Below are 25,318 nucleotides of genomic sequence, written 5' to 3'. Positions count from 1 at the left end.
ACTAGTCATTTATCAGATGTGTGGTTTACAAATATTTTCTACCAGTCTGTAATTTGTCTTTTCATCTTTTTAACAATCTTTTGATGAAATACAATTAATTTATCAGTTTTTCCTTTCATGGATGGGGTATTTGCTGCTAAATCAAAGAACTTTTTGCCTAGCCCCAGGCTTCAAAGATTTTCTCCTATTTTTTTTCTAAAAGTTTTACAGTTTTACTTTTTTTTCTTTTAAACTTTTTTATTGTATAATGTATATACAAAGAAAAGAAAGAGAAAAAGCAAGTTTTCAAAGCACTCTTCAACAAGTAGTTACAGGACAGATCCCAGAGTTTGCTATGGGCTACCATATGATTCTCTCAGACTTTTCCTTCTAGCTGCTCCAGAATATAGGAGACTAGAAGGCTTAAATATGTTTTCTCAGCCCAATTGACTTTTTTCCTTTTTTTGTGAAAAATAGCATATATACAAAAAAGCATGCTTACATGTAAAGCATGATACATTTTGAATTAATTTTTATATAAAGTGGGAGGTTAGTTCTCTCTTTTAGTTCTCCCTTTTTTCTTTGTCAGTCTTGCTGAAGATTTGTGAATTTTATTGAAATTTTCATTGATTTTCTCTATTGCCTTTCTGGCTTCAATTTTATTGATTTCTATTCTTCTCTTTATTATTTTCTTCCTTTTGCTTCCCTTGCTCTTCATTTTCTAGGTTTGTGAAGTGGGAGCTTTGAGACCTTACCTGTTTTCTAATGTATACTTTAGTATCATGTTTCCCTTTTTGCACAACCCTAGATTCATCCCACAAATTTAGATACCATATTTTCATTTTCTTTCAGTTCAGTAAAATTTTTTAATTCCCTTGAGACTTCTTTGCCCTGACCATGGGTTATTTAAAAGTGTATTGTTTGAGTTTCCAAATGTTTGGAGATTTTCCTTTTATCGTTCTGTTACTGATTTCAAGTTTGATTCCTTTGTAGTCAAAGAACCTACTTTATGTGATTTCAGGTCTTTTAAACTTGTTGAGGTTTGTCTTATGGCCCAGGATCAATAAGTATATTGATATTTATTCTGTGGGAGTTTGAAAAGAGTGTGATTCTTCTATGAATGTCAGCTACATCCTATTGGTCTGTGGTGTTATTGAGTTCTTCTTTATCTTTGATGATTTTCTAATTGTTCCATCAGTTATTGAGAAAAGGATTGTCATCTCCAACTGTAATTGTAGATTTAGCTCTGCCAGTTTTTATTTCATATATTTTGCTTCATATATATCTGTATGTTGTTTGGTATATACACATTTAGGATTGCTGTGTCTCCTTGTTAGATCGATTTATTTATAATGATACTGTCTCTGGTGATTTTCTTTGTCTTGAAGTCTACTTTATCTGATATTAATATAGTAACTCCTGGGCCACGGTGGCTCAGCAGGTAAGAGTGCTTGCCTGCCATGCTCAAGGACCCGGGTTCGTTTCCCAGTGCCTGCCCATGTTAAAAAAAAATATATATATATAGTAACTCCTATTTTCTTTTAATTAATGTTTCCAATGTTAAGCTTTTTCTTAACTTTTACTTTCAACCTAATTGTATCATTATAGTTGAGGTGAGAGTCATCTAGACAGGATATAATTGGGTCATGCTTTTAATCTACTCTGCCAATCCGATAATTGCATATAATTATTGATATGTTAGGGCTTATGACTGTCATTTTATGTTTGTTTTCTGTATGTTTTGTTTATCTGTTTTCTTTTTCTTGTCTTCCTTTGAGTTACTTGAACATTTTTTAGAATTCTATTTTGATTTAATTTAAAATATTTTTGAGTATATGTCTTTTTAAATGTTTGCTCAAAGTATTACATCTTATATGCATAACTTAAGTCGACTGTTGTGACATTTTACTAGTTTAAGTGAAATATAGAAGCATTACCTCCCTTTATGTCCCTTTACTCTCTCCTGTTTATAATAAAATTGCTTTACTTTATCTGTATATGTTTAAAACCACATCGATGTTACAGTATTTACCTCAACTGTCAAACATAATTTATAAAACTCAAGATGAGAAGGAAAATGTACTCTGTTTACCCATTCTTTCTGTTACTCTTTCTTCCTCCCTGATGTCCAAGAATTCCTTTTTATATAATTTCCTTTATTTTTAGAGAACTCATATTAGTTATTCTTTTAGGGTAGATCTGCTGGAGACAGATTCTTTTAGTTTTCCCTCAACTGGGAATATACTTATTTTCCCCTTCATTCCTTAAAGATATTTTTGCTGGTTGTCTATTTTCTGGATTGACAGTTTTATCAACATTTGAGAAACATTGTGCAGCTTCTTTCTGGTTTCTGTGGTTTTGGAAAAATAAGTTGTTATTCAAGTTGTTTTCTCCCGTAGGTAAGGTGAGTAACGTGACATTTCTTTCTTGCTGCTTTCAAGATTCTTTCTTTGTGGTTTTCAGAAGTTTGACTATGATGTGTTTTCATATGGATTTCTTTGAATTTATCCTGTTTGGGGTTCACTCAGCTTCTTGACTCTTTAGGTTTTTGTCTTATACCAGTTTTTGGAAGTTTTCTGTCATTATTTTGAGTACTTTTTCAGCTCTGTTCTCTTTCTTGTCTTTTTCCAGAAGATGACATGTGTTATATCAGATGACACTGATGACATGTGTTAGATTTTTTTGTTATAACCCCACAGGTCCTTGAGGGACTACGCCATTATTTTTCAGACTGTTTTATCTCTGTTTTTCAGATTGGGCAATTTCTATTGTTCTGTCTTCAAGTCACTGATTCTCCTATCTGTCCTCTCCATTCTGCTGTTGAGTCCATCCATGGAAGTTTTAATTTTACTTATTGTATTTTTCAATTCTAAAATTTCCGTTTGGCTCATTATATTGATTATTTCTTTGCAGAATCTTATTTTTTTGCTGAGCCTTTGTAATTTTTCATTGTTTCAAGCTTAGTCATAATTATTTATGAAGTATTTTTATGATGGCTGCTTTATAGTCTTTGTCAGATAATTCTAGTATTTCTGTCATCTCCATTGGCATCTGTTGATTTTCTTTGTTTCATTTGAGTTGAGATTTTCTTGGTTCTTATTATAATGAGTGATTTTTCACTTGATACCTAACATTTTGGGTATTATAAGACTATAGATATTATTTAAGCCTTCTGTTTTAGCTGACTTCCCATTCTGACAGAAGAAGACAGGGGATAATACTTCATTACTGCTAGGTGTGGATATAGAAATCCAGGTTACCCACTAGGCCTCCTTTTGCATGTTAGATGGAGAGGGATCCCTTATTGCTGCTAGGTAGTAGTGGGAGTTCCCACTAGGACTCTACTGATACCAGTCTGGCTGGGAGTGGGAGGAGTGCCTTCCTATTCCCCATATGGCCTCCATTTCCAGCTTGAGTTTGGAGGGGGTGGGTTAATTACTTCTGGGTGGTAGTGAAATTTCTGATAATTCACTGGAACTTCTCTGACACCACCCCACAAGTGCCTTACTGCCTGGTGAGAATGAAGTCTAGGCTTCCCATGAAGTCTTCACTGATACCACACCAGCAGGAGAATTGAGGGGCCTCATTACAACCTGATGAGGTTTGTAATCTAGGCTTCCCACTTAGTCTTTGTGGGTTTGTGAGTGGACCTACATTTTTTCCTGTGATGTTTAGCTAGAGTAGAGACGTTATTATCTTAAAAATTTTTTTGTCTTGCTAGGTTGTCCCTTTCCTAGTCTTTTGTCTAGAGGGAGCAGACTTCTGTTTTCTTTTGTTTTTCCTGTCTGAGCCCCTTGGGTTTCTGGGTTGCTGGCATTTTGTTGTTGTTCAAGTCTGGGTTATATGAGGCAAAAGAAAACCCAGGGCACCCACCACTGTAATGGTCCTTAGGTTCTGAGATTCCTAGCCAGGCTGCGTTCATCCCTCACCTTTCAGAATCTTATGTTTGTTTTATATATAATATCTTGAGTTTTTAGTTGTACTGAGTGAGAGGAATATGTCTATTTCCCCAGAAGGGGAAATTCCACTAATTCTTATTAATAGCAGTAGTGCTCACAAGGCGTTGTGGCATGTTTTCCTAATTATTTCTTTTATGTCTTTTCTTTTGCGTAGTTTTATTTTTAATTAAAAAAAATTACAAAAGTAATTTAAACCCATTGTAAAAAGCCAAACAATATTGTATACATAGTAGAAAGTGAGAGACTTTATTTCCAATCTCTAAAGCTATCCTTTGTTAAATTATAGCATACTTAAACAACATTTTAAATTTCTTACATTTATTTTATGTCCCTTTAGGCCTATAATAGAAGCTCAAGTTATTTAGTCGATATACCAGTAAATTTTTATGATTTGAGTGGTTTCCTGCCCTCAGAGAATAATTTTTTTTAAATGCAATTTTACTGAGATATATTCACACACCATATGATCCATTCAAAGTATGTAACCTGTGGCTCATAATACCATTACATTCATCACCATGATTAATTTTAGAACATTTTCATTACTCCAGAAAGAGAATAATTTTTGTACTGTGACTTTGAAGTCCCCCTCTTGGATTTTAGCTGGTGGTTCAGAGTTGATCATCCTATAAATTAGAGAATTATTTTTCTCTAAAATACATCACATATATTTAATCCACATTGATGTTGTCATCAGATTTTCTGTTTCTGTACTTCTGTATGCAGAATTAAAACCTTTTTCACAGTTCATCTCAGTTGTGTTTCCATTGTCCCACCTTTGACAGGCTAGTGTCTTCAGGTTTGGAGAGAATGGTACTTATTGTTAGAATAAGAACTCTTTTCAGTTCTTAGATAAGTCCATTGTTTTTACATCTCTTCTTTATTTCTACTCTTTATCGTTACTCCACCTGTTGGGCCAAGTTCTCTTGGTACTGTCTTTTTAAATGTTTGAGTACACCACCCGCTCTGATTTCCCTTTATCTGCATGTTTATTCATGATAAAAAATTTCAACTACCTAGCAATCTTCCTGTGCTTCACTAGTATATTTGCTTTCCCATGTGTCAAAAAGACTGTTTCACATCTCTCTCCTTCTAATTCCTATAACCCTTCTTTCCCACTTCACCCTCAGTTGATAGTCTTGCTTCATGTTGCATTAGAAAAATAGAAGTCATCAAGTAGTAACTCCATCTTCCCACCACCAGTTATTCTCATCCAGCATATGTGACCATGCTATACATCTACTCTTGTAGAATAATGAATGGTCTTCCCTGAGCTTATCAAAGGCCAGCCTCTCAATTGATGCTTCAGAAGTCGGCCCCTCTCACCTTCTTTAGGACTCTACTTCTACAGTTATTTTCCCTTCACTTTTCCCCTTCGTTTATTTCCATTAGCATTTAAAATATCTCATATCTAAAGAAACTTTTCCCATGACCTTACATCCCCCTAGTAGTGCCTGCCCCATTTTCCTGCTTTCTGTTTTCTGCAGATTCTTGTAAAATTATCTGTAGTTGTAATCTCTACTTCTTCACTTTTTGTATTGCCTTGGATCCACTCCAGTCAGATTTCTATTGATACCATTACATGAGGCACTTTGTTAAGGTCTCCAGTGACCTCCATATTGCCAAATGCAATGGCCACTTTTCTGCTATTATTTTCTTTGACCTCTTAGTAGTTTTTGAACCAATTAGCCATTCCCTCCTCCTTAAAACACTTTCTTCTTATAGCATCCATAAAACACATTTGGTTCTAGTTTTCCTTCAGTGTAAGTGATTGGCCATTCCTTAGTCTCTTAGTATGCTCTGTCTCCTCTATTCAGTGACAAAACGTTGGAAAGCCACAAGGATTCCAAAAATATTTCTCCTGTGTCATCTCATCTGTCACCATGGTTTCAGCTATCATCTATACACCAGAGTCGGAATTTGTAGACTCCTCTCTCCTACTACTTACTTGACTTCCATCTGTATGGCCTGTAGTTATCTCATACCAATGTGACCAATGTAGAATTCTACTTCCATTCCTAGCCTTTTCTGTTTCAGTAAATGGGCACCATCATCTACCTAGCTATGGAGGTAATCCGTGATTCTCTTATCCTTCATAGCCACCTCTTCCATTCCACCCAGTTGTAAGTTCTTTCTACTCTTCACTCTAAAACATACCCTGAATCTGTCCATGTCATACCATTGCATCAACTACTATTTCTCTTATTCAAGTCCTTCTTTTCTCTTATCTACCTTTCTGTGTTTTTATTCTTGCTTTCCCCAGTATTTTTTCTACTTAGTTGATGGATTGATCTTTTTAATATACAAATCAAATCAAAGAATTTTCTTGCCTCAGCCTTTCCAGTGGCATACCATAAATAAGATTCCAGCCCTTTACCCTGTTTCATAACACTATCTGGTCCCTGCTTACCCCTCTGACTTCATCTCATATCACTCCTTCACTCACTATATCCCAGCCACACATTTTCTTTCTTGAACCTGGTGAACTGATTCCCACTTAAAGGTTTTTGCTCCAGCTGTCGTTGTGCCTGATGCAGGCATGGTTTTCCCTTCAGAAACACTGTGCTGCTCTTTCTCCAGAATGATTTGCATGCAGATATTTAGTAATTTTATTTTTTATATAGATTTTATCAGTGTGAAATACTTACTGGCCCCCCCATATGCTTCAGTATCACCTTTGTTTGACTTAATATTGCTGTAGTTATTATACTCTTTGCAGTAAAAGTTTACGTTAGTGCATTCTAATAGTCCTTAGCTGTATAAGATTGATGAGGATTAATGAAATTGGTTCTGTAATTTTGCTACTGTCATTGTTAATTTTTACTTGTGCTTTAGAGTAATTTGCTAAATCCTTTGGGATTTCAGTGAGAAGGTGTCACAGTTGGTTCTTAATAAACCTCCCCTTGTGATTGCTTATGATTTGAAGAATGACCTCTAGCATGTTGAAATTGGCTATGCAATCTTTGGAAAAGTGGGACAGTTTTTTTCTTCCCATTAGAAGGAATGTTTCTTATGGTGGAAATGAGTTAAGTGGGACAAAAGAAAAAGAATGGCTTATTCAATCCTTTTCTTTTTTTTTTTTCTTAAGTGCCAAACAAAGCAACTATTCTGTATATTACCTTTTCCTGTATTCTGATTCACTTTTGTAACCACTCAGCCACATTAGTGCTGCCTAGCTTTTTATTTATTTATTTTGCTTAAAAGCTATATAAAGACTAAGTCACTTTTATTTTAACCTTAATGCTTTGTTTAATTCATAGCAAATCTTTTCTTTTCAAGGCACATTTTACAATATGGGATAAGCTATTGGACAGATCTCGGAAAATGGTAAGTGTTTTTGACAGCTAATGAGTAGTCTTTTATGAAGAAATTTTAATTGAAATTAAGCAATGACAACAAAAAAGGAAGAAAGAAAAAGAAAAGAAAAAAAAGAAATTGGTTGTTTCATTTGTCAAAGCAGTGTTGTGTTTGTTTACTCCAGTATTATTTTGGCAAAAGAAAGTTGTAGTATGGAAATTCTCTTTTGATTTTACTTGTTAATGTCATGGAAATGATTCCATAGATCCTGAAGAAAAATAAGAATATTACAATATAGTAGTAATAGTTCAGTAGTACAATATAGCAATAATAGTAATGGTTGTAATGGTGTTTATTGGCTCTTATGATAATTTTTTAAATAAACAATAAACATTTAAAGGATTAAGATTTTAACTGTCGACATATTGAATGTGCAAATGTCTTGTAAAACCACATTTGAATGCTTATGTTTCTGTAGTTTTTTTGTCATTAGTATTTAGATTTCACAAGTGGGAGTGACATATTTCTTGACCACTACTACCCCTGTTCTCTATTTCATTTGCTAAGTGTTCATCTTTTACTTATATTACTTGATAGCTGACCTTATGAGCCCTTCCTAGTTACTCTTGTTTCCCACTGTTCTACACACACTTTAGTCAAGGTTGCAAGCACACTAATGAGCACATATCAGATTTATTCTTAAGTTTGCTTATTTCTTTATGACAGTTCTGTATGGATTCTTCCTATTCTCTGTCCAGAGAAGAGTAGATTCATTGCTTCATTGATTGAGTCAACTAACACAAGACTTCCTGAGTGTTTTTTATATGCCAGGTCTATATTGTATTCTGGGGGTACAAAAATGAACAAAATGTACTTATAGCCTTCAGGGAAGTTACTTTATGGGTAACTAGGCTTACAAACAGATAGTTCAGATGTTTACTAGCTCTGGAATACAGAAGAGAAGGACACAAACCAAGCTGGAGGTTTGGTTAAGTAAGGTTACCAGGAAATAGCATCTCTTAATCTGGTTTTAAAAGGTGAATAAAAGTGGGCTAAGTAGATAATTTGTGAAAGGGTAGGGTAGAGGTTTATCTCAGAGGAAGCTACTTACTTAGAAGCAGGGAGGAATGGAGAGCATGGTGAATGTAAGATGAATCTGAATGTACCGGTCACATGTAGGTGGTGAATCCAAAGAAGTTCATTGAAAATAGAATATGAGGAACTTGTCTGCCATGCTATGGAATATGCCTTTTCCCCCACTGAAGGTGATGGAGAGGAAGTAACTGAAGAATTTTGATCAGAAAAGTGACAGAATCAGCTATTCCTGTTTAAAAGCCCATTTTGGGGCACCATGTTAAGGCTGGCATCCTTTTAGGGGCATAGAAAATGTTCAGCGTTGGCAGTGAGAATGGCTATGAGAGTTATTTAAATGGAATTAATATGACTGTTGTTTGAATATGCAATTAAGAGGGGAATGGATTCTCAAATGCCTAGTTTGGGAAGGTGGTAGAACCCTTCACGGAGCTCGAGAATGCAGGAGGTGGGACAGGTTTGAGGTTGATGAGGAAGTCAGCTTTTAGCCCTTTTGATGTGTCTGAATGACAAGATAGAAATATGGACATTCAGACATTTTGACTAAATCTGTAATATAATAATGTACTCTAAATAGAATCATACCTTCTGATAAAATAGATTTCAAATATCTTGCTGTAACACTTCTGGTATTTTTTCTATACTAATGATTTTGTTTTATAGATAAAAAATCAAATGACAAACCTGAGATGCCTCTATATATAAAACCTTAGATTATATTTTTGAATGGGGTTGCTGTACTTTACTTGATTATTTGTAGTGGTAACTTGATCTTGTACGTCTTCTCTTTCTACTCAACTTTTTATAATTATTATTGATGGAGAAAGACAAAGGGTCGTTATAAGAGAAGACTGTGAAATGATTTAAAATGGTGGGTAAAGGGGAAAACTGAAAGTGTTTATTTAGAAAATAAAGCTATTTATATATTTTACAGGTAACTGAAGTTCAAATGAAACCTACAAAGGAAAGTGCATCTACCTAGTAACTTTCTAAAATTTAAATATGTATAGTAAATTAAAATAAAAGCTTTTATAGAATATTCATGTGTGTTTTTCTCCCTAAGATTTATAGTGATCTTTACTTTTCTGTTTCGCTAAAGGATAAAGCAACCCTTGTTGCTCATAATAAAAATTGCACACAAAAACAAACCCCTCTTCTTCTACTTCCTGATGTAATACTTTGAAATTTTTTCTTTCATTCCTTTTTTCTCAGTTTATAAGTTTATTTTATCTATACATACAAATTTAATGTTTTGGAAACATAATTAGGACCATACTATCATGGCCCACCTACCATTTTTCTGTGTTTTTAACAGTGGTAAATATCCTTGTATAAAAAGTCAAATGTTTGTAAATAGATAATGTTGTTAACCTGAGTATTTAGTATGTACTAGGCATTGTCCAAAGCCCTTCATGGGGAACCTCTTACATAATCCTTATAACACCCTTTTGAGGAGCTGTTTCCATTTTGTAAAAGAGGTTGAGCTTTCAGGTGGCAAACCTTGAATTTGAACCCCGGTAATCTCACACCAAGATTCAGGCTCTAATTTTCTACTCCACACTCCATCAAATATAAGTAATTTTGTAGATCATTTCTGGTAATGGAATTATTGACAAATGCTTCCAGATATTGGCCTCCAAAAGGCTTTGCCAAATGATGCCAACAGCAGTGTCTAAGAATGCCTATTTCCCCACACTTTATAAGGAGAGGAAATTAGACACATCAGTAGGAGACAGACAGAATGAAGGGGATGGCCATATGATGGAGGCAGAGATTGAGTTATGCCATGGATTGCTAACAAGCCATTACTAGAACCCTACAGACTTCAGAGGAAACATGGCCCTGCCAACACCTTGATTTTGGATTTTCAGTTTTCAAAACTGAGACAATGAATTTTTGTCATTTTTTTAACCATCTACTTTTAGTATCTTGTTATAGTGGCCCCAGTAAACTAAAGCAGTAATGTAGATTTCTAAAATTCCATCCCTCTGTCAAGGTCTTCAATCAGTTGAATAAATTTTAAATCATTTACACTTTACTGTGATTACTGATGTATTTCTATCATCTTATTTGGCTTTCTGTTTACTATCCCTGTCTTCACATTGTTTTTTCTCCTTTCCATCCAATATTTGCTTGACCCAGCTTTCCTTATTTTCCCTTCCTTCCTATTTTCTGTTTTAGGTGTTACACATTCGGTTTCTATTTTTTAATAAAAAGTATTCAAAAATTCTTTGTAAATATCCATTTATGGGTATACCATTATTTATTTCATCAGCTACTTACTGATATCTGATAATTTTTGCTATTATTAATAATGCTCAGTGAATAGCCTTGTATGTATGATTCCATAGGTGCGTAAGTAGATTTGTAATATAAATTATTCTAGTTGAGTGTGTTGATTTGAAGCTGTCATGTGCCCCAGAAAAGTTCATATTCTTTCAGTCCATTCTTGTGGGTGTAGATCTATTGTAGATGGAACCTTTTGATTAGGTTATTTCAATTGAGATGTGAGCCACCTTATTCAAGATAGGCCTTAATCCTCTTACTGGATTATAAGAGGATAAAGGATGCACAGAAAACAGAGGAACACCTAGAGAAGCTCACAGTAAAAGTTCCAGAGAAGCTGAGAAACAAGGGCACACTCACTGAAGCTAGAAGAGGAAGCCACTGAAGCCAGAAGCTGAAACAATGAAACCCGCTAGAGAAGGAACAGCAGAGGTCACCATGTGCCTTGCTATCTACAGAAGAGCCCAAGTTCATTGGTAACAGGTCTTCAGAAAAGGTGTTGTCCTGTTGGTAACTTAATTGGGACATTTTCATGGCCACAGAACCTGTAAATTTATAAGTTAATAAACCTCTGTTATTAAAAGCCCATTTATTTCTGGTATACTGTATTTCATCAGCTTTACCAAGCCAAAACAGTGATCCTACAGATCAAAGAGTTGGTTTATTTTAACTTGATGAATATAGATAGCATCCTGTTTAAGATAAATATACAATAAGACTTTAGATTTCATACATGGTTATATTGAAATTTCAAGGGAGACTGCTACTGTATTGTCATTTCTAAGGAATCTCAAAGTTTAATCAAGGCTGCTTTACGGATAAAATATTGAGGACAAATTTTCACATTTTTAATAATTGGATTTTCTTAAAATGAATATGATGTTATTGACTACTTTCCTGATCTACAGAATTTTGGGAAAACAAAATTGTTTGAAGTTGTTTGTAATAAATCCATACATTTCAGTGTGGAAAACAGTTCCTCAAATTGGGATCCACACATCTGCCTGGTAAAGTCAGTGGAGACATGGATATATATTTCCCATTCAACTTAAGCAACTGTGAATAAGGTTCTGAGCTGAGTGGATACAGAAAAGCTTAAAATAATATTTCCTTCCTACGGGAGTTCGTAATATAGAAATATATGAAGTACTTTTTAGAAAAATTAACTGGACTTTGGAAAGACGGAGAAAAGTAATTTCTGGGTGCCCCCATTTTCAGAGTTCTGTATTATGTGCTAGATATGGGCTAGGGAATCAGAAGTTGCTGAGCTGTTAGCATTTGGGAAAGGGTAGAAATTTCATAAGTGGAGATTGGGTGTACTTGTTGAATCTTGGCAACACGGGTGAGAAGGTGGGATAGGATGGCGGTGACATTTTGTATCTGTTCCCTTAGTCGCTTGGCAAGGTAGGAACTGGTACCTACTCCCTTCTCACTGACTTTCCCTTACTACTGCATTAAGTAGCAGCTGATAGGTTGGGACTAAGTATTTTAAGGCTGCTTGTGGCTGGTGGTAGAATACAGGGCACTGGTTTCAGTGGGCGACTATCAAGTCCGATAGATTTTATTGAGGTGGTTTGGATGTTTTTGGTAGGGAGGGCTGATGGACCTTGAAATTTAATTGCTGCTTTTCCCCAAAGAGCCACTTACAGGACATCTATCACCCAGCCCATGTTGCAGAATCTCTTATTACACAGAATGAGGAGTATGGACGCATATGTTGCAGGGTTTCTGTCATGCACCATGCCTAGTTACCATGTCAGCAGTTGCACTGTTTAAACCACTGTTTCTCAGAGTTGCTTTATGAACCACCTATAACTGGACCAACTGGTTGGCTTGTTAAAGCTAGATTCCTTAGGTTCATTACTACATCAGAATCTGAGGGTGAAGCCTGGGAATCTGTACCTTGGCAGGTTTCCCAGGTGAGAATCAGTACCCTAGCTCAACCATATGTACAGCTTTTCAGTCATTTGTTTGCGATATTCAATTTTATTTACCAAAAATAATCTCTGAGCTGTCAGTATAGTTAAAATGAAATATTCACTATCAAACCTGTGTCAGGTTTTAGAATTGGACTTGGAATTATAATGGTGTAATCATGTCAGCAAACTAGAAACGTGGGTGAGGCCTCAAGTGTATCACTTCCTCTAGTGGAGTCATTCATGTGCTGAAACAAGCATGATGCAGTGAGTTAAGTGCTAGTGAACTGGAAAAACCCTGAACACTGCAGAGAAGGGTAAAAGAGTGATAGTGATGGAAGACAGAGAACACATCATTGAGATGACATCTGAGGAACCCTTCTCAAAAAGTCCATTATTTAGGTGGCTAAGATGATACATTTTAGTCGGATGAAGACTTCTAGAACACTTAGATTTGTTAAAACACAGCGGTAACAAAAAATGCTTTATGTGAATATTATTTCTTTACCTTTATTGCTATGGGAGAATTTGAAATCAAAGTGGAAAGCTAGACTCTTTTGTGCAAGTTTTACCTGTAGGGTTCACTCTTTTCCAGTCCTTCTTAGTACAGAGCTCACTCTGAATCGGCTTTCTTTTTCCATTTGTAAGTTTTCAAATTTCTCTCAAGTTTCCCCACTTACTCTGAGAAACTGTCTTCTGTATTCATAAAATTTCTAATATTCTGTGTTCTCTATATGTTCTTCCATCCCCTGAGTTTACTACCCCCCCCCTTCTTTTTCTTTTTTTCTTTAGTTTTTAACTACTGGGTCTAACTGCTAACAGTGAAGAGACAAAGACAGGCCTCTAATTCAGCAATTTCTGGGGAAGTGGTTCAGATCCTAGGTAACTTTGCCATTCTGGAAGCCCTGTACTGCCGTTTGGCCTCCATTCAGTTCAGTTTTTTGGGTGCAAAACTGGGTTCCTTATCATCCCCCACAGGGTCCACTTATATTTCAACAGCCTCCAGTTTGTCATTTCAAAAACAAATGAACACACTGCCCCCAACCACACCGCACACCCAGTCTCACTCATGCTCCAAGAATTTTTGGAATCACTGGGTATGTTAGGAGAGTCCATCTAAGACCAGGAGATCAGGAACTAGAAGTCTAGGAGGGTTGGGCATCAGGGAAAAGCCAGCAACCCTGGTAGATTCTCAGTTCTGCTTATTATTGTGGAATTATGTTTAGATGGGAGCTAGAGTATCCCTGGGGAGATTTGGTGCAATAGATCATTTGACTTTTAAAACTAGCCTTATTTAACACTTAATGCACATAATCTCAGTGCTTTACATGCACTCATTTAAGCCTATAATCCTTATGAAATATTTGCTAAATTACATTATGCTGATGAAGGAACTGAGGCTCAGAATGATTAAGTAACTTGTTTGAGGTCATGCATTCCTCTTCAAATAAGGCATTTTACAGCATAACTTTTCTAAAAGTGCCTCTATGATGTTCATAGCTTTTCATTACAGCAGCAAGAAGGTACTACTAGATTAGTATATTCTAGTCCTAACATTCTGTGATTTTGTGGCAGTGGATAGCCAGCAGGGTTTAGAAGAATTGGGACTCCTCAGGTAAACAACTGCAGACAAAATGAGTAAGTCCCAAGAAACATTCTTGACTGGACAGTACCTATATGGGGGTTCCATTGAGCCATATGTTCATTCCAGAGGTTGACAGGAGAAATTTATCTTGGCAGCACAGAACAGTTTAAACAGAAAGGAACATGAAGCCAAAGGAGTACCCTGATGAGAATATTGTGTCCTAGAAGCCAGGAACATTCTTCGTCACTATCCTCATAATTTTTTCTCATTGTCTTTTTTGTGTGTGAATTATCTTCTGAAATTCCAATTTTTACTGTGCCAAAGAAAAAAAAGACTAACGCAAAAGAAAAAAAAAAAAAAACACCACATTTATTTTAAATAAACTAAAAACAACAGCTCAAGAGATTTATCTGGCTACAGTGAATAGTTGTTTGGCAAATACCTGTTGAGAAGAATTGCTAATACAAGTATACATTAAATATTTTCATTTAATTACAGCTGGTTATATATTTGTAATTGATATAGTTAATTATGAAGAAAGACTACACAGAAATCAAAATCTTAAAAATTCTAGTGAAATGTAATTATTAGCTTTTGTCTAACAAAATTTGGGGACCAGTTCTTGGATTTTTTACTAAACTCTTCATGTTTCATATTTTACAAAATAGTTTCTCATCTCATGTAAGCCTTTATATTCCCATTTTATGGATAAAGAAACAGGCATAGAGTGAGAAAGTGGATTCTTTGACTCAATGCCATTGTTATGTAGCTAAGATACTGAACTCATACCTAGACTTGGGGCTTAATTTCAAATATGCTCTTTTCTATTAAGTCATTGCATCGTACAAAGAAAGGAAATCAGCTTTCTTAGATGTCATTTATCATGATCGCTGTTAACAATATTTAATTTTTTAATGAATTTAGTGTCATAGCCTTTCAAATTCCCTTTAAGAATCAAAGTAATAGTAATAGTTTTCAACTGAAAATGTCTAAGTAGAAAATTGTTACATGGGGGCAAATAGCAATTTTCAAATCTGTTCATGACATAACAGGATAGTAGTCCTAAATTTTTAACTGCAAAGACGTTGAAATTTGTTTTATAATGTGTTTAGCTCATAGTTCTTCCAGTTGAGTCATTAAAAGTGCTTATAAACAGTTATAATGAACAAAGCATAACATTGCTTCAAAGTGACATGAATACATTTTCTAAGATAAAAGCAAAGATGGGGGTTTGAAGATTAAAATAAAAATGTTTGCACTCAGGATATTGCAAACAGATAAATCTTTTAAATGACCTTAATCTTAAAACTTAATTTAAAGTAGTACATCCCAGTGACCAGATTATGATTAACAAATTAAAAAATCATGAAGCCTGAAGTCTAAGTTTATCCAGCAGGGTGAGTCATGCTTCTTTGTCATCCTCCCACGGCAGCAATTTGTTCCATGTGAATGCTAGTAACAGGCATCATACCCTGTTAATGCTAACATGTAGGAGTCAGTTGGAGGTAAAAACCCCTATCACGATTAGCATTAACAGCATACAGCCTACAGTCAGCCTCCAGAATTCAAGAGGATGAGGCATTAAAAATTTAAACCACAGATTTCCCCTTCCTGGTTTACACCACCTGCAAGAGAGAGAAAGAGATGGTTGTGTACGTACATGAAGTTTCAAAGTTGGATGGAGTGATTGTGTATAAATCTGCGAGCAAAAATTGTCCTTATTTTCTTTTTAAAGGAACAAACTCATACATTTTAGGAAGTAATTTGCTGGAAAGGGTAAAAAATTGGCAATTAAAAGGCAATTATTTTTTTTAAGTAGATTTTAAGACTTTTTAAAATTGTGTTTTAAATTTTATTGTGTAGTTCTAAATAAATATCCTCATCTTAAAAACAAACAAAACCATTCTTCAAAGTCCTCAAATGTTAAAATGAAAAGGTGGGGGATCTTCTGTTCTGATACATTATCTTTCCTGACATATCTCACCTGGGTGCTAGATAACTTAAGTAAAGGCCAAAATATTGAAAATAGTATCTTATGATTTATGGAAGTTAAAATCAAATTTCCCTGTTTTACAAATGTAGGGTTCTGGCTAGATTTTCATTCTGTAATAAATAGTGGAGATTTTTTATTCTTCCAGGAAATATGATACAAGCAATGGAGGTCTTATCTACAAATTAATCCATCTTAAAATGTCCCTGGTTGCTCTTTAGCCATTCCTATGGGGAAAGCACTGTACAGTGGCTTTGGTTTTGATCTGCATAAAGGAAATATAGCTTAAAGAGTGCTCTGTGTCTCAAACTACTTGTCTTCCCCAAAGAGTTGATTAAAAAGAAAAAGAAGAATTTGATACTTCCTGTAAGAGTCTGATTTTACTCTCTCAGATAAGTGGCATTTCTCCCACAAGCTGGTTTCAATGTTACTATAGCAGAACCTAGAAGTTAGAGTATCATTCAAGTATGTGGTCTCCTTCAGTAGAACAGGGGAATCACCTTCTCTTTTATTTAATAATGAAACCAGGTACATTTAAAAATGTGATTAAGTTCAAAAGAAATGTATAAAGTTAAAAATTCCCCAATGAATATATTTTAACAGGGCAGAATATCGTGGTTTGGAAATTTCCAAACCAAGGACATGTATCTTTCTTACTGATAGTATTTTTTTTTTAATTTTGCTATTTTCTGAGATAAATTAGTTTCAGGATGAAAAGCTTTGAATTAAACTGTCAATTAAGGAGTTTAGTTCATTTTACATAATTTTATGACAAAGATTGTAATAAAAATAAGTACTTCTTTTTCCCTCCACAGTAGCTAGGACACAGCAAATGCTCAATAAATAATGTATTAATTTCCTAGTATTATTTCTTCCTAACTTGAAATAATTCAACCTCTGTTAAAAACACGTCTAATTAGTACTTAAGGTGAATTACTTGCACACTATTTTACCCATAAATTTACTCCTGACCTTTTAAAGGTAACATCTGGGCACAGTATTAAAAGCATACTATTAAAAGAAGTATTAGTGTAGTATGTGGATTCTCCCCTTTACCTTTTTTTTACTACACATGAATTACCCTATTAGAATACTCAGAAAAATGACAAGTGTTTCTTATACTGTGTTTTATTATTTTATTTGTTCACACTCTAAAAGTATGTTGAAATAAATAGCATCAGACAGGTCCCCTTTTGTTCTCAATGCTCAAACATAAATTTTATGATACTGTATTATATAGATTTCTCAGGCATGATAAATTTTTAAAGCTTCAGAGAAATGAGCAATTTGTCTAAATATTTAAAAGCATTGTTTTAAATAGACAAACAATATATTTAAAATATAATGTTATTTAAAATACAATGATAGATGAAAAACATTAACTTGAATAAACAGAATAAAGGAGAAAATATTCCAGAATGGCTTAATTATATCAGACTTCTAGCATGACTGGGAAAGTCATTCATCCACCAGTGTTGAAGCTGTGCTCACTTTCCATTTTGGGAACTAGGCTTGCAAGGAGAAGCCAAGTTAACCAATCAACAACAGAATGTTTTTGAGTGGGAATTAGTGATCACAGGCAAGAAAGTCTACTCTATTAGGCAAAGCATTAGGCAGAGAATGAAGTCATGAGGTAATAAGACATTAAGTGGCTCTTTCTGGAATCAGTACAGCTTCCCAGCTGGTAGAGTGGCAGAGGAAAAATTATATACAATTATAGACCCTGCAATCAACAGTGACAGCTGCTAACCAAGTGATAACAATCGTGACAAACATAATTTGCAAAATTTAACAATAGAAAGGAAATTTATATGGATTATACAATGTAAATTTTCCTAGGGGTCTTGACTAGGGTAATTCTGCAAATATATTTCAAACCCCTTCTCCCTACAACACTATTAAGCTCACAATATGAAATACCCATTGTCAATATAAGTTTTACTGTGACACAGTTCTTTTCAGTAGCTGAGGATAAATTCCACAGTAAACGTAAGTTACTTGAAAGAATTTATTACTCTTTGGGCATCAAAATTATTTCTCCTCACCTTAGGTAAAAATTCAAGACAAAGCACTCTATATGTACCAGACAATTTTAATGATACCAGACATCTTTCATTAAATGGCAGGCTTTTCTTCCTCTGGTTGGTAGTGAGGCAGCACTCCAGGACATTTTCCCTTAAATTATGCTTTCCTGAGGATTTTTTTGGGGGGGGAGGGGCAGGGGAGAGGATAGTTTCAATATATCCTTTTATTCTTACCTTATTATTGATTTACCAGGAAAGACAGTATTCAGCTATCAGGGCTGAATATGTCAGTTTGCCACCAAGGATCTCTTTTCACAGATAAATCATGATGTTATTTCCTTCAATAATATTATTTCTCTATATTTTCTTATTTTGCTACTTATTCTCAGCGCCAACCACTCAGTATTTGCAGACCAAAAGCGGCCATAATGTTTTCTTAAAAACAGTCACAAGGGTTTGAATTTCATGACCAAAGTCATCATGTGACAGTACTGATTTCATTTACCCTGAAATATACAAATATCTGGAAACTATTAGTTTGTTAAAAAGTGAATGTGCTGGTGAAGAATACACACTATATGATAACATTGTGTGCCACTGATTGGTTGGACTGTAAATATGTGGCTATTTCTCAATAAAAATATTAATAAATAAGGATAAAAAATAAATTATGACCTCCATCCCACACTCTATGTAAAAATCAATTCCATATGTATTGTAGGAATATGAAATAAAGCTTGCAGGGAAAAAAAAGTGAGTGTGCACTTATTTTTCCTGAAAGGCATGATGTTATCCTGAGGCAACAATTTAATTTCTAACTCCAAAGTCATTTTAATAGTGAAAAATAATGTAATTATGTTTTTAAAAATTAAAATAATTTAGTTGAGATAGTTTCCTTAAAATATTTTTCCATTTTTATTTAATTTTCTTATGTACCTGTCAAAAACATAATCATTAATATGGCATTAAATGTTAATTCACATTTGGCTCTATTCACTAAAAACAAATAGTGTATAAATTGCATATGTGAAAGCAGTATCTGGCTTTACCACCAGAATTTATATTAATTTTCTACATTCTGGTTTAGGTCATGAAGTAAGCAGTGAAGATTAATGTAGGTATGTAAAAATCAAGATCTTGGAAATTTTGGACTTGTTATAGTTAATTTTTGGAATAACAACAATTTCTTCGTTACCTTTTGAGCTAGGATCAAAAGTGAAGACGGTTGCAAAAATAATGCCCAAAGACCTGCCTCCCTAAAAATTCATTTGTCCCTAGTGCTCCCCTTCCTTCTTCTTAGTCTGAGTTTCTTACCATTGCAACCATTTCCTTTGGTTGAGAGAACCAAGGTGGCAGGTGACATCTCAGGAAGGTTGTTCTTGAAATGCAAATGTTATTTGGAGAAGGAGGAAAAGGGTGGGGTTGAAGCCACTTCTATAGACGTATCAACTTGGACTTGCTTATTAGGTTAGTTAGCTTGTCATCTTTGAAAACAGATAAAGGACTGAGGAAGGAGGACTGATAGGTAGGTAAACTTTAATGGGGATGAAGAATGGGAGAGAACACAAGTGATTTAGAAGAAAGATGAAAAGGATATGTCCCAAATAGTTCTAGAGCCCATCCTTTTCATGTCCACCATAATGAATCCACAATAAGTTTTTAAAAAAGCATGACGTGAGTTTTAGTTCAGTTCTCTGTGTTTCAAATACTCTACATGCTGTACAAGCTCATATTAAGTGTTTTAATTTCTCAGTGACTTTTCATAAAAACCTTCAATATTCTCTGACAAAAAAGAAACATTTCAGGGAATGGCTTTCTAAAGTGTGTTTATTCGTTCAAAGTTTATCACGTTTTCTTTAGAATATGATTATTCTGCGTTACTTCACAACTTCAACTGATTTTAAAGATAAGTCAATCTGAGTGTTGTCAGGAAATGGGGCAAAGAGTTTATATTTCCTCTTAAATTCACATGAGTTCCATCATTTAAAAGGAATTGATAGTATGACCTTCCTGCTACCAACTAAGACCATGATCCACTGGGGTCATAAAAGCACACAGTGTAATATATAAAAGTAAAATGGACTGTTCTATAGGAATAGCCCATAATCTGAACTGTTAGCAAATGATGAGATTACTTTTCATATCAACTTTACATTTAAGAAAAATTCCCTTTATAAGTTATTGCGGGTACTCCCCCCCACCAAATTATAAACTCACTTTGCCACAGTATTTTATTCATTTCCATAAAAATCCAACATACCTTCTCTTGATATTTGTACTGAAAATATCTAATATTTCTAAATTAAGAGCTTTTTATCGAAAAGACCAGTTTACACATGACACAGCTTTAATACAACATACCCTTCTGTATTTTGAGAATTTAGAAAATGAGGGTTTTAATGAAATATGCCAATAATAACATTAACAGATAAACTAAAAGTGGGACATACTTTTGAATGGTCATGGAAGAAAGCAGACAAGGATATCACATAATCACTCTGGAACCATTTAATTGTAAATGCACAAAAAGAATGCAATATTGGCCTTAGAGGATTATTCTGCTTTACCCAATTTCAAAACAAGGAAGTTTTTCCTGAAATGACTTGTGAAGGTTACTTACAAGCTAAATAACCATCTCAATAGTTTTATTATGGATAGCGATTACTACCTTCACTTTTCAGGTAAGGATATGGAAAAAAAATCAGATTAGAAATGTTTTCCCCCAGAGTCATCTGTGGAGTAAATAGGAACTAGGACTAGAGCTGGCCTGAGTCTAGCTCCCTCCTCTGGATCAGGGGATTGCAAAGGAGGTACGTCTCACACCCTGTCCTCACAGGGGCTCAGCTTCAGGCCAAACATTGGTAAAATGTTATGAAACAAAGATGAACAAAAACAAAGGGTGGGAACGAAGGAACTCCAAGGAGAGATGCAGTATATTGCTTTACATTGTGGCTGCTCCTTCTTAAGCCATATTTACAAAAAATATTTTCCTAATAATGTTAACTTCTTAATAACACACATAAAAGACTTCTAAAATGTTTCTTTCATTTAGAAGATATTTTTGATAGCTTTCACTCCCATCCACCGATCCAACCAAAAAAAGAGTGATGGCAGTTATCAAGCCCCGAGTGTTCTGTCCATCCTTCCATTGTTTATGGCCACCTCTTCTATAAGGTCTCCTCGCCCCACTTTTGTTCATAGTGTTCACTCTCCACACTGAATTTCAATACAATGTCCATCTCTCGTTTGGACCGTCTACCTCATTGTGACCATGTTCCTTAATTTCATGTACAGGGTCCCCTATGTCTGGCATGATAGGAAAGATTCACTTTTTATTTCTACAAGTCATAGTTTGTACTTTTCTATTTGTACAGGCCATCCTGAGCCTAAGCAAAGAAGAATATGTGTATTGAGAACTATGCCAGATAAACTGAGCAAGGCTTTGTTCTGCCTTTTTAACAATCAGTTTTCTTTTGCTGCTACAGGTATGGAGTACCCTGTGTTACAAGTAAAGACCATACCACTTACTGTTTACACCCCAGGGCACTTTACACAATGCCTTTTAACATTTCGAATGAGCGGGACATTTGGTGCTTCACAATATGTCATCTCTAACCAGAATTTCATACACATATTTAGGCACTACATGTACCTACTTCAAGTTGTCCCTCAGATACAGACTTGCTCACCTTGCCTTCCTGCCCCTTTGCCTTCTTTCTCTCTCCTTCTCTCTCTCCTGGAGGACGGAGGCTGGGCTCTCCATCCCATGCTATGGCCTCCATCCCTACATCTCCCCAAGGCGGTTACTGCTCTCTGCATCCTCCACCACAGTACTCACATGTTATACACATTCCATGTGTCTCTTCCATGGTGCTGAGACTGGGTCCTACTTCAATACTTGATCCACATTCAAAAAATGCTGTGAACAATGCATGAGGTTCTCAGTAGGCATTTCTATTGGTTTAACTTGTTTGGATTTGGCACTGGAGCTTTTCTGTCTGTTTTAACTAACATGCAGATTCTTGATAAATCAGTAGAAGCTTATAAATGTAGAAACGTGTTAATAAGATCTGTTGATATTACAGATTAATAATGAACCCCTTTAGAGAAATACAAGCTTCGATCTCAGTCATCAGAAGGTAAGCTAGAGAACACTAGTAGAAATTATCATATGGAGTTCTGGGTAAAAATGAGATTTTGTTCATTTTATTAAAACCACACTTGGATGTCATAATCACGTATTTTGGTTGTGTGGGAGCATGTCTTGTTCTTAGGAGATATATGCTGAAGCGTTTAGAATGAGATGCCAGGTCTGCATATAGATATAAATATGGATATAGATTTATTTATATAGGTAAAGCTAGAAAGATAGGAAGAAAGGAAAGAAAGAAAAAGGAAATGTGACAAATGTTAACAATCACTGAATCTATGTGAAGGTATCAACTGTTCTCATTTTTCAACTTGCCTGGGTACCATGCCCAAACCCACCAATGTTACTAGCTGTGTGGGATTTGGCAAGTTAACCTGTTGAAGTCTCAGTTGCCTCTCTAAAAATGGAGATAACAATAAACTTACTGAAAAGGTCATTGTGAGGATGAAAATGACATAATGAATGTAAAGCACTTAACCACATGTCAGGCTCATAAACATGGATATTAGCTTCAATAGTAATGTGCAGTCATCAACATTTGCAGAATACCTGGTTTCTCTACATTTACCAAATGTTGTACTTTTCATTTTAAAAGTATATGTTAAGATATATTTACTACTGTACAGTTGAACGATTGTATAAATTAAAGGTTATTTGAAAGTATGTACAAACCAAATTTAAAAAGTTCTTTATCCAAATGTCTAAGTCAATATAGAGTTACCGCTAGAAGGTATACGAAAATGTTTTCTTGAAAATAATTTTCTAAAGCATTTTATTATTTCTGTTCGTTTGTCAGTTAAGGAGAAAAATGAATTCTGAATCTGTTAAAAATGCTTCAAAAATGAACTTTTTACTGTGTCAAGAATTTTTTGTACATATATACTTTACATACCCAGACTATTTTTATATCTCATTTTGCATATCGGTTTCTTGAAGTATGCAAGAATGCAAACTTGATGTACAAATAGTAAACATTCATACAGAGCTGTTGCTGTGAGGCACTGGTCTGGCTGTTTTCCCTACATGAATTCAACTGTTCATCCCAGCAGCCTTCAGTTGGATTAGTATTATCCTCCCCACTTATACAGGGTGCAGTGAGATGTAGGCAGGGGAAGTGACTTAAAGTAAAAGAACTGGGAAGGAGAAAGCAGTGCTAGCTTACAAACCTGGGCAGTTTGGCACCAGCATCCCTGCTCTTAAGCTCTATGCTGGCCTGCCTGATGGTGAATAAGCAACAGTTCCATAAAGAAGTGTAGATTTTGTTAAGACAACCAGGAACCCCTACTCTGCATAGAACAATATCATTTATGGAGAAATACCACGAGGGTCATGGTGTATCATTGTTTCACCTTATCCAAACGTGAGTTTCACAATTTCATTAATTCAGCTGTTTGATATCCTTCTGGCTGTGTTTTAACCCTGTCTACCTACACATGGTTATTATTTTTCAGAATCAGCTCAGATATTCACAATCTATCTTAAACCACAGCCACCTGACTGACATCAAACCTCATTTTCTGGCTGTCTGTAGAGGCTCAAGGGTAATAATTGTGTCTTTTGGGTATCAAGTGTTCTTCCACATTGCTGGGTGCCTTGGAATTAGGAGGGAAGATGCTGAACTGCTCAGACGTATGCTGTATTAATTTGAGGATAAATGTGCTTTGGAGTTGGCTTTGCTTGAGGGCTGGAATATTGTAAGCCCATAGACACTGACTGATGAGCTGAGTTTGAGCATATCATGGCAGATGAGAATTATATAGCAGCAATCAAATTAAAAGCATACAACTTCCTTAAGAGTCTATAAAAAGAATATATATAAAAGTTGTTGACAGTGGCAAGTTGGGACAAAAACAGACTTTTAAAATTTTAACATTTTTCCTTGAGAGAAATGCTAACAATTTTCTTATTCTATCCAATTTCAGGAAATGAGGAATAGATTTGAACTCAGGAAGATCAATGAAGGAAAAACAAGCATGATGCTTTCCATAGTCAATTAAATTTATACCAGTCCTTACTTATCCTGACTCTCTTTGGCCACAGAGGATAGTAACATGGAAAATCCAGTTGTACTTTAGGAGATATATAAAAGTGAGTTTGATAGTCACACTGGAATCAGAATTTCACCAGCTTAAAGGAACTTTAAAAATTATTCAGTCCCAACTGCTCAGTTTAGAGATGAGGAATATGAGACACAGGAATTTGCACAGAGTTGGTACAAGAAATATGCCTTGATTCTCAGGCTGGCATTCTTTCCACAATACTATGCTTCCATACTGTGGAATGGCAACTCAGCATCCAAGACAATAGCTATTAAAATCAATGACCTCGGCTAAGGAGCAGCCAATGACTCACGAAAAGGTAGAGATGTCACTTAGCCAAGGTGTGCTCAGTTCAGGTGTGACATAAAGGGTCTTTACACCACTCTACCAGTAGAGCTAGCTAGTCCTATTAACTCTAGAATAGGGATACAAAACTTGACCCACAAGAGAGCCATGGTTGAGTCTAAGATTACTTTGAGTCCAGTGACACTGAATGCAAAATTGTGTGACAAGATGTGTGAGGATGCATCTTTTTGTTTTCTTTTAATTCAGGTAGAAGTATTAACAAGTTCCATTAGATTCCCATAGCGGTAGGAAAAAAAAAGAGGGTTGAGACCTATTATGCAGAATGAAAAAAATAAAACACCTCTGTTAAATTGAATGGTAGATCTTAGTCATGACATAAAATAGCTGATGAAAAAGCTGTTTAAAAGTTAAAACCTGAGGCTTATACTGGGGGGGTGGGGTGGAGTTTTTGATTCATAGAAGACTGATCTGGTGAGCTATGAAAAGAAGAGTTAGGTTATTAATTTTCCATGTTTGCATATGGAAAGTAAAGAATAGCAAAATTGATGACACATTCTAATTACTTCAAGTATTTATGTTACTGCAATTCAAATGATAGCAAGTGGCACAGAAATATACTGTTAGCTTTTCCTCTAACTGATAATAGCCATGAGGGCTGGCCTGTGCCTGTCTTGCTCACCTTTGGTTTGCCAGGA

The 25,318-nt window shown here is 35.1% G+C and overlaps 1 protein-coding gene across 2 annotated transcripts in view; it reads left to right on the top strand.

Moving 5' to 3' along the window:
• MRPL39 (mitochondrial ribosomal protein L39) overlaps positions 1 to 9,366 on the top strand; it is a 43,569-nt gene extending 34,203 nt beyond the window's left edge. For both annotated transcript variants that reach the window (XM_077118762.1, XM_077118763.1), the window contains exons 9-10: positions 7,218 to 7,265; positions 9,262 to 9,366. In XM_077118762.1, the coding sequence (XP_076974877.1) occupies positions 7,218 to 7,265; positions 9,262 to 9,309 (96 nt within the window). In that variant the 3' untranslated portion in view covers positions 9,310 to 9,366. The remainder of the gene's footprint in view (positions 1 to 7,217; positions 7,266 to 9,261) is intronic.
• Positions 9,367 to 25,318: the final 15,952 nt, after the last annotated feature.

The sequence above is a fragment of the Tamandua tetradactyla genome, chromosome 10 (genome assembly GCF_023851605.1).
Source record: "Tamandua tetradactyla isolate mTamTet1 chromosome 10, mTamTet1.pri, whole genome shotgun sequence".
In the NCBI taxonomy this organism is placed as follows: domain Eukaryota; kingdom Metazoa; phylum Chordata; class Mammalia; order Pilosa; family Myrmecophagidae; genus Tamandua; species Tamandua tetradactyla.
Note: the sequence above shows the minus strand (reverse complement) of the source record. Positions and strands in the feature narration are given on the sequence as shown.